The 17,044-nt window shown below is 38.8% G+C and overlaps 1 protein-coding gene across 5 annotated transcripts in view; it reads left to right on the top strand.

Moving 5' to 3' along the window:
* plxdc2b (plexin domain containing 2b) overlaps positions 1 to 17,044 on the top strand; it is a 134,348-nt gene that overhangs the window by 55,241 nt on the left and 62,063 nt on the right. For all 5 annotated transcript variants that reach the window (XR_009821208.1, XM_062021622.1, XM_062021620.1 and 2 more), the window contains exon 2: positions 4,438 to 4,649. Coding sequence is in view for 4 of the 5 variants with exons in the window: in XM_062021622.1 (XP_061877606.1) it covers positions 4,438 to 4,649 (212 nt within the window). In the remaining variant the exon portion in view is untranslated. The remainder of the gene's footprint in view (positions 1 to 4,437; positions 4,650 to 17,044) is intronic.

Raw genomic sequence — 17,044 nt, 5'->3', positions numbered from 1 at the left:
CTACGCGCATGTGCAGAGGTTTTTATTTTATTTTTATTATTATTATTTTTAATAAACCTTTATTTATAAACTGCAACATTTACAAACAGCTGAGAAACAATAATCAAAATAAGTGTGGTGCCAGTATGCTGTTTTTTTTCAATAAAATACTGGATAGGATAGAAATGTAGTTTGTTGCTTTTATCCGATTATTAATCGATTAATCAAAGCAATAATCGACAGATTAATCGATTATCAAATTAATCGTTAGTTGCAGCCCTAATATATATATATATATTAGGGCTGTAACTAACGACTAATTTGATAATCGATTAACCTGTCGATTATTACTTCGATTAATAATCGGATAAAAGAGACAAACTACATTTCTATCCTTTCCAGTATTTTATTGGAAAAAAACAGCATAGTGGCACCATACTTATTTTGATTATTGTTTCTCAGCTCTTTGTGAATGTTGCAGTTTATAAATAAAGGTTTAAAAAAATAAAATAATAATAATAATAAAAATATAAATACAATTAAAAAAAAGTAGCCTCTGCGCATGCGCATAGCATAGATCCAACGAATCGATGACTAAATTAATTCGCAACTATTTTTATAATCGATTTTAATCGATTTAATCGATTAGTTGTTGCAGCCCTAATATATATATATAAATATATATATATATATATACATACCTACATGAATCGAAGTAATAATCGACAGATTAATCGATTATCAAATTAATCGTTAGTTGCAGCCCTTATATATCATTTGTTAACCTGGAAAAAATCCCAGCATTTATTGGTGAAATGCATCTTTGGAGATTTCTAAGCAGTATTTTAAGTCAAAGCACAATCATTTTGTAACACAAATGTACCAACAAGTGCTTTAAGCGCAAAGTGCTTATGTAAGCAACATTTTTGAAAGCCTTATTTTGTTAACGAAATCACAGCAGATGTTGCACACAGCACTGTTATTGTGAAGGCTGGAAGTGTGTTGCTCTTCTAAATGTTCTATTTTTTTGAATAGAGACGACATGGGGCTGTGTTGAAATGTAAAAAAAAGTGATGGCTGCCGTCCTGTCTGTACATTGAGCTTGCATTGGTGGTCTCGTTCACAACAAGACAAGCAGATGAGATGTGTTGCTGGTGTATGAGTTGATGCCATTTGCTTTGTCTGTGTTTCAAGTGGCCGTTTTGACATTGTTACCTTCGGGAAGGGGCGATTGTGTGTTTAGGTTTCCCCAAGAATGCAAAGATACCTGTGGCAGTGGGGGCGTGGCTAGGGGTGTGGTCAATATGACGTCATCACATTATTTGCTAGGATGCAAATATTTTCTCTAAAAAAGGTATACATAAATGCAAAACAAATATGTTATTAATATTAATTATAGTATTAACATATATTTGTCTTACATAATATTGTTTGCTCAATTTTTCAATTGTTGCTGCTTCTTTGTTGACATTTTTTTTTTCTAAAAAAATGTTCACTCCTTTTTAGTCACTTTTTTATCAAAAACGACTGGCAACAAATATAGCATCTATAGCTGGTGTTATTGTAGACTGTACTAGTGTTTAAAGACTCTTTACTTTGTCGTTCTATGTCCACTCCTTAAAAGCCACCAGTGTCATCTAAAATCTTGAAGATCACTGTCTAGTCTCAGATAGAATAAAGTACAACCATATCGCTGACAAGCTGCCTCCGATCCAGGCAACAAGTACGTCTTTTTTCGGAGGCCAAATTTTTGGTGCATCAATTGTGCGCAAATAATAAACTGTATATACAGTATCCTTTCATACTGTAACTACCTGCTGGTGTTAAAGTGTATGTTAGTGCGTTATAGGGTTGTACGGTATATCGGTAGAGTATAGTATTGTGGTACTAATGAATAAAAAACGGTACTATACTCTGTTTGACAAGTACGGGTTCCCAAAGGGCATGACGGTGCACCATCACGTCATGACATTGCTGGGTTTACGAGCAGAGGAGCATGTTCGGCAGCGCACATTCACGGAGTACTTACAAACCCCGTTTCCATATGTAAATATAAACGGAATACAATGATTTGCAAATCCTTTTCAACCCATATTCAATTGAATGCACTACAAAGACAAGATATTTGATGTTCAAGCTCATAAACTTTATTTTTTTTTTGCAAATAATAATTAACTTAGAATTTCATGGCTGCAACACGTGCCAAAGTAGTTGGGAAAGGGCATGTTCACCACTGTGTTACATGGCCTTTCCTTTTAACAACACTCAGTAAACGTTTGGGAACTGAGGAGACACATTTTTTAAGCTTCTCTGGTGGAATTATTTCCCATTCTTGCTTGATGTACAGCTTAAGTTGTTCAACAGTCCGGGGGTCTCCGTTGTGCTATTTTAGGCTTCATAATGCGCCACACATTTTCAATGGGAGACAGGTCTGGACTACAGGCAGGCCAGTCTAGTACCCGCACTCTTTTACTATGAAGCCACGTTGATGTAACACGTGGCTTGGCATTGTCTTGCTGAAATAAGCAGGGGCGTCCATGGTAACGTTGCTTGGATGGCAACATATGTTGCTCCAAAACCTGTATGTACCTTTCAGCATTAATGGCGCCTTCACAGATGTGTAAGTTACCCATGTCTTGGGCACTAATACACCCCCATACCATCATAGATGCTGGCTTTTCAACTTTTCGCCTATAACAATCCGGATGGTTCTTTTCCTCTTTGGTCCGGAGGACACGACGTCCACAGTTTCCAAAAACAATTTGAAATGTGGACTCGTCAGACCACAGAACATTTTTCCACTTTGTATCAGTCCATCTTAGATGAGCTCAGGCCCAGCAAAGCCGACGGCGTTTCTGGGTGTTGTTGAGAAACGGTTTTCACCTTGCATAGGAGAGTTTTAACTTGCACTTACAGATGTAGCGACCAACTGTAGTTACTGACAGTGGGTTTCTGAAGTGTTCCTGAGCCCATGTGGTAATATCCTTTACACACTGATGTCGCTTGTTGATGCAGTACCGCCTGAGGGATCATAGGTCACGGGCTTAGCTGCTTACGTGCAGTGATTTCTCCAGATTCTCTGAACCCTTTGATGATATTACGGACCGTAGATGGTGAAATCCCTAAATTCCTTGCAATAGCTGGTTGAGAAAGGTTTTTCTTAAACTGTTCAAAAATTTGCTCACGCATTTGTTGACAAAGTGGTGACCCTCGCCCCGTCCTTGTTTGTGAATGACTGAGCATTTCATGGAATCTACTTTTATACCCAATCATGGCACCCACCTGTTCCCAATTTGCCTGTTCACCTGTGGGATGTTCCAAATAAGTGTTTGATGAGCATTCCTCAACTTTATCAGTATATATTGCCACCTTTCCCAACTTCTTTGTCACGTGTTGCTGGCATCAAATTCTAAAGTTAATGATTATTTGCAAAAAAAGGACTTTGAATATGACCAATGTATGATCGATACCTAAATTTGTAGTATCATCCAAAACTAATGTAAAGTATCAAACAACAGAAGATTAAGTGATTATTACATTTTAACAGAAGTGTAGATAGAACCTGTTGAAACGGAAAATAACCAGAATTTAACATTAAATAAACAATAAAGATTAATAATACAAACGTTTCTACATTTTTACAGCTTGTCCTTTATAATTTTGACAAAATAATAGAATGATAAATGACACAATATGTTACTGCATACGTCAGCAGACTGATTAGGAGCCTTTGTTTGCCTACTTACTAATAAAAGAAAAGTTGTCTTGTATGTTTACTATTTTATTTAAGGACAATATTGCAATAAGAAACATATGTTTAATGTACCCTAAGATTTTTTGTTAAGATAAAGCTAATAATGCCATATTTTTGTGGTCCCCTTTATTTAGAAAAGTATCAAAGAATCGAAAATAATCGAAATACATTTTGGTACCGGTATCGGTACCAAAATATTGGTATTGGGTCAACCCTAGTGTGTTATGAGGTTCATTTTTCTTATGGTCTGTGAATACACCGTGTTGGCGGAGAATGAGGAAGTGTTGTGTGTCCAGGAGTAAAACACAGAGACAGACGTTTCCTTTTCATAAGACATTAACGTAAGTGTAAAGGGGCGATGATGTGCTACAGGAAGAATAACAAATGAGTTAAAGCTACATACACTAAAGATTAAAGATACCAATGATTGTCACACACACACTAGATGTGGTGAAATTTGTCCTCTGCATTTGACCCATCCCCTTGGGGAGCAGTGGGCAGCAGCGGCGCTGCGCCCGGGAATCATTTTGGTGATTTAACCCCCAACTCCAACCCGTGTTGCTGAGTGCCAAGCAGGGAGGTTATGGGTCCCATTTTTATAGTCTTTGGTATGACTCGGCTGGGATTTGAACTCCAACCTAAGTTGACTTATGTCTTTAGTTTATTGATCTTTTTTATTACATCTGTGTTTGCTCCCTCCTCAGGCGTCCCTTACTCGCACGGACAAGGGGGACAGGCCCTGGACGTGCTGGTGGATATGAAGACGTACGCTCAGCGGTGGAGGAGATGGCTTCCAAACAGTGCACGCAGCATGGACACCAACAGGGCCAGCCAGGAAGAAGAGGAGGATGAGGAAGAGGACGGCTTTCCAGGTTTGATGTCAACAGAGGACGCTGACAACAGCTCGCAAGTTGAAGTGAGTCTATTTGTTTTGACTTAAAGGGGAACTGCGCTTTTGGGGGAATCGTTCACAATTCTTAGGAGAGACATAAAGACAAAAGTTGTTTTGGTTTTTTTTGCATTCTAATTTGTAAAACTCAGCTCGCTTTAGGTAACTAGTAATGCTGCTAATCGGGAGCAATCCATTCTGCCTCCAAGGCCATGTTCACACGAACACAGAGAGTTTCAAAAACTCCTATTTGGGTTCAAAACAATCTCCATCCACACAAGTGTAGTGTCAAAAGTGTCTATGTCTACACACAAACACATACACCTGCAGCTATGCACATTTTGTCCAATCAGAAGCCTGAAAAAAGCAGCAATAGCTGACTTGGTGGCAGTGCACCTCCTATTATGTTTATTTTGTATACATTAGACGTACAATGACACGTACATTATCTTTAAAACCTGCCTGCACGTACACAGAGCCCTGTGAACATTATTAAAGAGCGAATGCATGCCTGTGCTGCTGAAACCCAACACTCATAGAATTATAACATGTTCAGCAACATGGTGATGTATTAAATGTACCGTATTTTTCGGACTATAAGTCGCAGTTTTTTTCATAGTTTGGCCGGGGGTGCAACTTATACTCAGGAGCGACTTATGTGTGAAATTATTAACACATTACCGTAAAATATCAAATAATATTATTTAGCTCATTCACGTAAGAGACTAGACGTTTTAATTTCCCCTCGGGGATTAATAAAGTATTTCTGATTCTGATTCTGATTCTGTATAAGATTTCATGGGATTTAGCGATTAGGAGCGACAGATTGTTTGGTAAACGTATAGCATGTTCTATATGTTATAGTTATTTGAATTACTCTTACCATTATATGTTACGTTAACATACCAGGCACGTTCTCAGTTGGTTATTTATGCGTCATATAACGTACACTTATTCAGCCTGTTGTTCACTATTCTTTATTTATTTTAAATTGCCTTTCAAATGTCTATTCTTGTTGTTGGGTTTTATCAACTAAATTTCCCCCAAAAAATGCGACTTATACTCCAGTGCGACTTATATATGTTTTTTTCCTTCTTTATTATGCATTTTCGGCCGGTGCGACTTATACTCCGGAGCGACTTATACTCCGAAAAATGCGGTACATTATTTCTAAAATCAGCGCGCACTAACGAGCCAAGGAAACCATTTTGCATGGTTAAGGGAATTATAAAGCATTTAATTATGGATATAGTGATATGGTACATATGTAATGAAGTGTATATTGTCTTTAACATCAGTAAACACAGTTTCTTGGTCGCTTTTTACGCGCGAGCACGGTGGCGCCCAGCTCCTTCTACAAAAATGGAAGCAAGACACGTAAGTTAACTTCATTATTTGTCGTTAAACAAGGACTAAAAACATAAGATAATATTGCACCTTCCTTATGACACAGAGCCAAAAGTCTTGCTTGTCAAAGTTGTCCCATCAGGTGGAGGTTCCACAGCGATCATATCCAAAACAGCTGACTGTCATTTGCGCCGGCGGGAGTGTCGCAAAGCCCATTTTGATGAGTCTTTTTTATTAATGTTGAGTGAAAAGAGCAGCGTGTTTACGTTTAAACATGCAGTAAGTCATGTTATAGTGTGTTTAAAGGCAGCAAGGCAGTGTTGTTGAGCTTGGAAATGACAACCCACAACCGTGACGTCATCACAAGTCTCCGTTTGTGCCGTGTACACGCCTACGCAAGGCGGAGAGTTTTGGAACTCTACACTTTGGCCAGCGTTTGCAAAAGTCTGCACTTTTAAAGTAAAAAAAGAATGCATCTGCGTGTGGACAAGAGGCCTAAACGCAGAGATAAGTATGCGTTTATTAAGTATCTGTGTTCGTGAGGACATGGCCTTAATCACTTTGAAAATGCATCTAAAAACGCCAAGAACACTTCATTTAAGCAGCTCAGTGAAAGTGATCAACACTTCCGCGTCAATCACAGTGCAATTTTTCAATAGTTATGGTGTAAATTTATGTCAAACGTGCTATACAGATGGGTGAAAATTGTACTCTAGTTGTAATTCTTTTAGGAGCAAAATGCGATGAAAGGGTTGAAATTCCTTTTCGCACATGTGCGACAGTTTTTAAAAAAAAGTCGCACGCTCTATTTTTAGGCGCATTTGCGATAAAAATTGGCGCACCGTACGCCACTGCTCCAAGTTCCACATTTGCAGCGTCAAGTCAGGTCGGTGTTGACTCTCTCGGCTTCACGTTTCACCCTCCCTTCGTGCTCGCTTCTACAACCAGCAGTTCATCCTCCGTATATTCAGCTTCAAAAAGATAAGGTTGTGAATCCTCATTTGTCCAAAAATAGGCATCTTAGTTGTCTGTTACCAAGTCTGCCATGATTAGAACATACTCGCGTTTGTTTTCCGGAAGTAGAACACACATTTGTTGCCGGATGCCGGAAACGGAAATAAGGAAATAAGTTCCGGTAATGCAAAAAATGACCAAAGTATGGTAAATATTGAACATATTACGTATTTTTATGAATGTGTCTGTCATCACATTTTATATATACTGTACTTGCAGTGTGTATATGAAACATTGATTGAGGGTTTTGAAATAGTTTTAGAGGGCTTTGAAGGCTACAGTGGTGACTCCTGTTAGCTGCATTTTGCAAGCGTTTTTTTTAATCATCATTACAGTCCTGAACAGAAAGACATGTGTGTTCTTGTCTCTCATACTGATTGTGAACGATAGGCGAACATTTATTTTTTTTAAAGTGTAGTTCCCCTTTAAAACCTCCCGGGTCCACACCAAAACCTGTCCAGTGCATCAACGGATCGTCAAGTCCACGGCACAGTAACAAGAGGCACACTAAACATTCATCACAATTGTTCCGCCAATCACAAGCATGATGTGAGGCAGACATGAGCGCCTATGCGTGGTCATAATGACTGTGGCCTCCCAGGTCCAGACGCCTCGTTAAGTTTTCCCTGCAGCTTTTAATCTTGTTGGGGGCTACGGGGGGGTGCTTTGATCATCAGCTGTAAAGGTCCACACACACACAAACACACATATACACTGTATATTTGTGTTTGTATAAAGAGAGGCCTAGAGACCTGCAGAAGACCTAAATGATGCAACTTCCAGTGTGTGACTTCTGCCATATTCCGCATTTTTCAGGTGGCATAATATCTCTGGGTAACAGGACAGAGTAAAACCAAGGTACAGCGTTTTTGTTTTAGTGAATGAATATAAAATGTAACATTCCTGAAGCATTTAAATTATTATATTTCATGGTAATGTCTAGTTTTACGAAGGAATCTTCGACACTTTATTTGGTAAATATGCAATCTATTCAATATGCAGGGCACTTTGCCTAATAAGAACATTTATATTACCTTTATTTTATTGTGCATTTAAACATTTTATTTCCTGGGGATGCAAATGGATAATTAGCATAATTTTTGCCAATCAAATTTAATTGTGTAGCGCTCAAGTGTGCACGTCGACTGTCTAATCCAGGGCTGTCCAAACTTTTTGACTTGGAGGCTGTAAAAATTTGCCCAAGCAGCTAAAATGCACCAAATATGGAGAGTGTGGGGAGTGTTTCATATATTTCCCATCTTGCTTTGTGATGGATTTAAATGAGTGTAATTTTTAATTTTTTTTTCTTGCATGGACATTTTTCATTGATAATATCCACAAAGTCCAGTGTGCAGGTTGTTATGTGTTACCATGTTTATTGCCATTTTGTGTCGGTTGGATTATTATTTTTTTGCACCATGATTAGGGAAGGTTGTTTACATTGGGTCATATAAGTAAAATGCTGCGCATTACTACATTTAGAGCATAATTAAAGGTCAATGACCTGAAAATGTTGCATTGTCCACATGATGGTGACAAAGTAGCAGCATTAAAGGCAGTCTTTTAAGGTGAACATAATCTTCCTGCTTGCTAGATTCCCTATTTAACTCATGACGTTCCGTGAGCCAAATTGAAGACTTCGGCAGGCCGTAGTTTGAACACCCCTGGTGTAATCAAAACTTACGTCAATATAGCAACTCTTTTTTTGTGCAAACAGCACAACTCTTTCCCTCCCGCGTAGCTCAGACCTACTTCCTGTTCCTGTCTAAAATTCCAAACCTGTAATGTCTCTTTTACCAACAAAACAAAAATTTGCGCTGTAGATTGCTCTCAACAGTTCATGATCTTAACCTGTGTGTTGGAACATAAATTAATGTTTAAGATGGACAAACACTTTTCAAGGGTGAAACGTACACGTAGAATGTTTGTGGATGACAGCACCACAAGTTGCAGTAAAGTACACCATCGAAGGAAGTCTTTGGTGGTTTCTGTAATTATAATGAATCGTTATTACCATTAGTTATAATGACTTGTAACAGTACAGTGATTTGACAATGAGCTCTGAGTATGTGCTTCTACTGCCATCTCGTGCCATCTTTTAAGTATGCGTGGCATAAAATAAAGTAAAACATCAATACAGTATGTTTTTTTTCCATTTATTTTGCAATATTGTGCTTTTATAAGTTAACAGCACAGCTAAAAATGTACAGCTAATTCATAAAATCAGTTGATTCAATATTATTGTAGTAAAACTTTTGCCGTAACTTCCTAAAATCGCCGCAAATACAGGCACTTTAGGCTGCAACAAAGAAGCCCGCAAAATCCTGGTAGGACTGCATATAGTCCAGAGAAGGGCTATTCTTCAAGAGCCCAAGGGCTCAGGGGCCGGACCTTAAAATGTGTATGTTTCGTCAGAATGTGCCTATATTTCTTTGATACAGTGTTTACTTAATTACAAAGTCAACACACCGGCTTTCACACTGCACTGTCAATAAAATCATTATTCTGCCCTCGTTACTCGTTTCCAGCGTGTGCTGCTAGTTAACAGTATGAAGAAAAACAAGCTCCAGTTTTTGTTGGATTAATGTTCCTTCTTTTAAACGTATTTCCTTCTTTAGTTTTATTTCTTCACACTTCTTTTTTCATTTAGGTTTGTAAGACTAAAAATATAAACATAAAAAAACCATAATAAAAGCATAATGTCCATTGTGTATTTTACACATCTACTTACTAGTGTTGTCCTGATACCAATATTTTGGTACCGGTACTAAAATGATTTTGGTACTTTTCGATACTTTTCTAAATAAAGGGGACCACAAAAAATTGCATTATTGGCTTTATTTTAACAAACAATCTTAGGGTACATTAAACATATGTTTCTTATTGCAAGTTTGTCCTTAAATAAAATAGTGAACATACAAGACAACTTGTCTTTTAGTAAGTAAGCAAACAACGGCTCCTAATTAGTCTGCTGACATATGCAGTAACATATTGTGTCATTTTCCCTTCAATTATTTTGTCAACATTATTAAAGACAAGTGGTAGAAACTGTAATATTAATCTACTTGTTCATTTACTGTTAATATCTGCTTACTTTTTCTTTTAACATGTTCTATATACACTTCTGTTAAAATGTAATAATCACTTATTCTTCTGTTGTTTGATACTTTACATTAGTTTTGATTGATACCACAAATTTTGGTATCAATCCAATACCAAGTCGTTACAGGATCATACATTGGTCACATTCAAAGTCCTCATGTGTCCAGGGACATATTTCCTGAGTTTATAAACAATATATAATTTTTTTTTTAAACTAAAGAAGATGTGATGCCAAAAAATATTGATGTATCCACTAGATACGCTCTTGTACTTGGTATCATTACAGTAGATGTCAGGTGTAGATCCACCCATGGTGTTTGTTTACATTGTGACGCTGGTGAGCTACGGTGTGTAGTGAAGCATGCCATGGAGGCGAGGATTAGTGATTTAGAAGTAGCTAAAACACTGCTGACAGCGGCTGGACTTTAGCGGCTAGCTAGCTAGCCATGTCTTAAAGCACCTCTTCCTGAGGGTGTTTCAGTGTTTTAACTTCACCTTTATCATTAGTTTTTAAGCCAAAATGCGTCCGTTCTCCCTTTTCTGTCTACACACTGATCTCCTGAGGATTGAGGAAATCCCTCATGAAACAGGCCTGTAGAGATGAAATAGTCTTGTGATTTTTTTCCCACACATACATATATATATATATATATATATATATATATATATATATATATATATATATATATATATATATATATAGCTAGAATTCACTGAAAGTCAAGTATTTCATATATATATATATATATATATATATATATATATATATATATATATATATATATATATATATATATATATATATATATATATATATATATATATATATATATATATATATATATATATATATATATATATATATTAATTATTTGAGTTGGTGAATTCTAGCTTAAATATATTCCCCTCTTAACCACGCCCCACCCGCCACCCCCCACCTCCCGATATCGGAGGTCTCAAGGTTGGCAAGTATGCATTATTTACAATCACACATATGCCTCGCTGTTGCCCCATGTGGGGTGGCGGGAGTATTGCATACATGATCAACCCTCGTTTTAATAGTCTCATCAAGCCTTTTTGGGTGATGTTCGGCAGGCCAAATGAAAAGCGTTGGCGGGCCAGTTTTGGCCCGCGGGCCGCTAGACGAGTAGGGTTGGTGTAGAGCAGTGGTTCTTAACCTTGTTGGAGGTACCGAACCCCACCAGTTTCATATGTGCATTCACCGAACTCTTCTTTAGTGAAAAAAAAAAAGTTTTGTGTTTTTTTCCAATTCAAGAAAAAGTCACATGTTTTTTTACTGGTGCACAAAATGAACCGTGCATGAACATCACCTTGTTCAAAGAACAAAACCAACACAGTGCATGAACTCACATTAAATTACACACCTTACACACATTACCATGAATTGATTAACGTGGACCCCGACTTAAACAAGTTGAAAAACGTATTCGGGTGTTACCATTTAGTGGTCAATTGTACGTAATATGTACTGTACTGTGTAAACTGTACTGTTTCATATAATGTATTCACTTCCTTTGCAATCTACTAGTAAAAGTTTCAATCAATCAATCAAAAAACTTGCAAATCAGATGGAAAATTAGAGGGAACATTGTTTGGGGGTATCCATAATACGCCGATAGGGAGAAGTTTTTATTTACACGATAAGTCGGATGTGTCTTTACCTCCGTGGCGGAGGCCCCTGAGGCCGACTCACCGAACCCCTAGGGTTCGATCGAACCCAGGTTAAGAACCACTGGTGTAGAGTATATACAGTGGAGGACTTTGTGAGTAGAGAGTATAAAGTGGTCACAGCAATGTTGAACAGGAGACATTTGTAGTAAAGGCTATTGTAAGAGAGCAGGAGATAGTAATGCAGTACAGTCATTGAGTGTCGTGCAAGAATAATATATGAAGAGTCACGCCGTGGCGCGGCTTTGGAAAGCATCTCGCAGCCTTCTGTCCTCACTTGCAGTTGGACGTCTCCAAACTGGTCCTTTTCCAAACAGCGCTCAGGAGGCTGTTAAAGTTGCTTCTGTGCATTCCGTGGTGTCATTTTCACACCCTTCCCTTCTTATTTAGGCGGCGTTCGGTTCAGCCCGTCTGGACGCTTGAAGCCGCGTCGGGCGTGAGGCCGTGCCAGCAAAAGCAAACTGGAGTGTGTGTGGGTTCCCACCACGCTGCTGTTCATGTGCGCTGATGGGGAGGGTGCTTTGCGTTGGTGTCTGCGGCTACTTTCTCGGGGGAATTCCCATTGCTCATTTTGCCAAGTGATGAATCATGGATGAAGACGATCAGATGAATATATTGATTGTTTCAAGCGAGTTGAGTCACCTACTGACTTTTGCAACAAGCTTTCTCCTGTCGTCTTCCAAAATCACCTTGTCTTTCATTGTCAACGTGCCTGAAGGGTACCAACATCGCTCTTCCATGCTTTGACACTTTTTGGTACCCTCCAGTACCACTGAGTGGTACACCACCTCATGGGTGCTATGTTGAGGGGTGACAGACTTTGTCACACTATGATGTCACATTATGATGTTACCTATGATGTAATTCTATGTGACACTATTATGTCACTCTCTCACACTATGATGTCATGTATGGCACAATTCTGTGACACTATGATGCCATGCTATGATGTCACACTGTCACGTATGATGTAATATACCCTCCAGTACCACTGAGTGGTACACCACCTCATGGGTGCTATGTTGAGGGGTGACAGACTTTGTCACACTATGATGTCACATTATGATGTCATGTATGACGCAATTCTATGTGGCACCATTTTGTCACTCTCTCACACTATGATGTCATGTATGGCACAATTCTGTGACACTATGATGCCATGCTATGATGTCACACTGTCACGTATGATGTAATATTGCCACACTGATGTCAGGTATGATGCTGTTCTATGTGACACTATGAAGTCATGCTAGGATTTCATGTCTGATGTAAATCTGTCAGACTATAATGTCATGCTGATGTCACGTATGATGCAATTTTATGTGACACGATGATGCCATGCTATGATGTCACAAATGATGTAAGTTTATATGACACTATGATGCCATGCTATGTCACACTGTCACGTATGACATAAAATTGCCAGACTATGATGTCCCACTATGATGTCAGGTATGATGTCATTCTGTTACACATGATGTAATCCCATGATACGCAATGTCACACTATGTCACATATGTAATTCTGTGACACTATGATGTCACTCTATCAGACTATGATGTCATGCTGATGTCACGTATGATGCTATTCAATGTGACACTATGATGCCATGCTATGATGTCACATATGATGCAACTTTGTGACACTATGATGCTATGTCATACTGTCACGTATGGCAGGTCATGTCAGGTATGATAATTCTATGTGACACTATGATGTCACTCTATCAGACTATGATGTCATGCTGATGTCACGTATGATGCTATTCAATGTGACACTATGATGCCATGCTATGATGTCACATATGATGCAACTTTGTGACACTATGATGCTATGTCATACTGTCACGTATGGCAGGTCATGTCAGGTATGATAATTCTATGTGACACTATGATGTTACTGTCAGACTATGATGTCATGCTGATGTCACATATGACACAATTCAATGTGACACTATGAGGCCATGCTATGATGTCACATATGATGCAACTTTACGTGACACTATGATGCTATGTCATACTGTCACGTATGGCAGGTCATGTCAGGTATGATAATTCTATGTGACACATGATGTAATCCCATGTCACACTATGATGCAATCCAATGATGTCATACCTGCTGTGATGTAACACTACAGTATGATGTCATGCTATGTCACATACCATATAATTCTATGTCACACTATGATGTCATGCTATGGTGTTACGCATGTCATACTATGATGTCATGTTGTGGTCTAATTCTGTCATACTATGTCGTGCTCTAACGTCGTCCAATGATGTCATAGTATGTTGCCACGCTATGACTCCAGACTATTTACATAGTGAAGTGTGAAGTGAATTAAAGTATTTTGCCCGAGGACACAACGGCAGTGACTAGGATGGTGGGAGCCTGGAACCCTCAAGTTGCTGCTCTACCAACTGAGCCACGCCGCCCCAGCTGACACAGTAATGGGCGTCCTGCCTACGCAGTCCCAGCCGGAGAACGGAAGCTAGATGACCCCTTCCCTCCAATTACCCCCGGCCCCCGAGGGCAAGTCTCCAGGTGTCTGACTTTTTAGAAGCTCCTCTCACTCAGACCCTCTATAAAAACACCAATACAGTTCAGCCCTTTACGACTCCTCTCTCTGAATGTGCTGACTCAGGCTGCATGGTGGCTTCTTCCGACGCTGATGAATGTTTTTTTCAGTCAAACGACCTCCTGCAGGACCCAATCACCTTTGGCGTGGAGATGTTTGCCAGTCCCGCTTTGCTAACATTGAAGATGAAGGAAAGCGTTTTGCTTGGATCGAAGCAAACGGCGTCCATATATCAAATATGTCCTAATGAGATGCCAGTTAAATTGCTGCGTGGCTCCCCTTGCAGCAGACGTCTGAACAATGTTGGTAGCTTAAAGGCCAGCTGTGCTTATTAGGCTGCTCAGTGCTCTTGCTCATTCAGAGCAGGAAACACTAAAAGATAACAAGCCACGTGTCTTTTACGGTCTTTCTCTTCTTAGATTATTTTCTTCATTACTTCTCTTTTCTTTGGCCATTTCTTCCCAAAGGTCATGTGGAAAGGAATCGGACTAAAACAAAAGCTTTGTTTTTGCCATTAAAAATAATGTAAATCCAATTAATCTGTTCCAGACACCCACAAATATGAACACAAAACACATTTTGTAGGTGATGATATTGATAATAATAATTTTACATGCATATAATGTGAAATACATAAAAATGACGAATTAAATGGACAAACACCGTTTTTACCTTTTATTGAAGACTGGTTAGCGAAGACGGCAATGAACGGAAGGGAGAACGCGTGTTATCCTTTGTTCGAGCACCATTCCACAGAATAATACGTAGGCAATTCTTGGCTGTACACTAAAATGTGTTAAAATGCGAAAAATGGGGTGTACGGAAATATTTTTATGATATGGATACAAGATTAATTGATTCTATCATGAAGCTCGTACCTTGAAAAACCTGAAATGTGAAACAGTCGCCCATGGAACTGAATTTAAATCTGTTAAATATGTCCTTAACCCAACCCCTTTGCCCAAACAGCACCATTTAACATGTAACATGCCTTTTTAAAAGAAAAACAAACTTTTAGGTGCGAAACATTGTATAAAAAAACAATACAATATAATGTAATACAAACAACTACAGTAGATTTAAGTAATGTAAAAAACCCAAAACCAGTGAAGTTGGCACATTGTGTAAATGGTAAGTAAAAAGAGAATACAATGATTTACAAATCCTTTTCAACCTATATTCAATTGAATAGACTGCAAAGACAAGATACATAACGTTTGAGCTGGAAAACTATTTTTTGCAAATATTAGCTCATTTGGAAATTAATGCTTGCAACATGTTTCAAAAAAGCTGGCACAAGTGGTAAAAAAGACTGGGAAAGTTGAGGAATGGTCATCAAACACTTATTTGGAACATCCCACAGGTGAACAGGTTAATTGGGAACAGGTGGGTGCCATGATTGGGTATAAAAGCAGCTTCCATGAAATGCTCAGTCATTCACAAACAAGGATGGAGCGAGGGTCACCACTTTGTAAACAAATGCCTGAGCAAATTGTTTTAGAACAATATTTCTCAACCAGCTATTGCAAGGAATTTAGGGATTTTACCATCTACAGTCCGTAATATCATCAACAGGTTCAGAAAATCTGGAGAAATCACTGCACGTAAGCAGAAAGGCTGAAAACCAACATTGAATGCCCGTGACCTTCGATCCCTCAGACGGTACTGCATCAAAAAGCGACATCAGTGTGTAAAGGATATCACCACATAGGCTCAGGAACACTTCAGAAAACCACTGTCAGTAACTACAGTTCGTCGCTACATCTGTAAGTGCAAGTTAAAACTCTACTATGCAAAGCGAAAGCCATTTATCAACAACACCCAAAAACGCAGGCGGCTTCGCTGGGCCCGAGATCATCTAAGATGGACTGATGCAAAGTATAAAAGTGTTCTGTGGTCTGAATAGTCCGCATTTCAAATTGTTTTTGGAAACTGTGGACGTCTTGTTCTCCGGACCAAAGAGGAAAAGAACCATCCGGATTGTTATAGGCAGAAAGTTTAAAATCCAGCATCTGTGATGGTATGGGGTTGTATTAGTGCCCAAGGCATGGGTAACTTACACATCTGTGAAGGAACTATTAATGCTGAAAGGTACATACAGGTTTTGCCATCCAAGCAACGTTATCATGGACGCCCCTGCTTATTTCAGCAAGACAATGCCAAGCCACGTGTTACAACAGCGTGGCTTCATAGTAAAAGAGTGCAGGTACTAGACTGGCCTGACTGTGGTCCAGACCTGTCTCCCATTGAAAAATGTGTGGCGCATTATGAAGCCTAAAATACCACAACGGAGACCCCCGGACTGTTGAACAACTTAAGCTGTACATCAAGCAAGAATGGGAAAGAATTCCACCTGAGAAGCTTCAAAAATGTGTCTCCTCAGTTCCCAAACGTTTACTGAGTGTTGTTAAAAGGAAAGGCCATGTAACACAGTGGTGAACATGCCCCTGTGCCAACTTTTTTGCAATGTGCTGCTGCCATTGAATTATAAGTTAATGATTATTTACAATGATTTGCAAATCATTGTATTCTGTTTTTATTTATGAATTACACAACCAAATTCACTGGTTTTGGGTTTTGTAATACTAATGTACAGCATTTACCTGGAAGAGTGGACTTCTATGGTATCTCCTTCGAGATGCTTCTCTGTCAAGTACACCATCAACAGCTTCTCCATCTTTTCACTGATAAA

Source organism: Entelurus aequoreus, linkage group LG15 (genome assembly GCF_033978785.1).
Source record: "Entelurus aequoreus isolate RoL-2023_Sb linkage group LG15, RoL_Eaeq_v1.1, whole genome shotgun sequence".
NCBI lineage: Eukaryota > Metazoa > Chordata > Actinopteri > Syngnathiformes > Syngnathidae > Entelurus > Entelurus aequoreus.
Note: the sequence above shows the minus strand (reverse complement) of the source record. Positions and strands in the feature narration are given on the sequence as shown.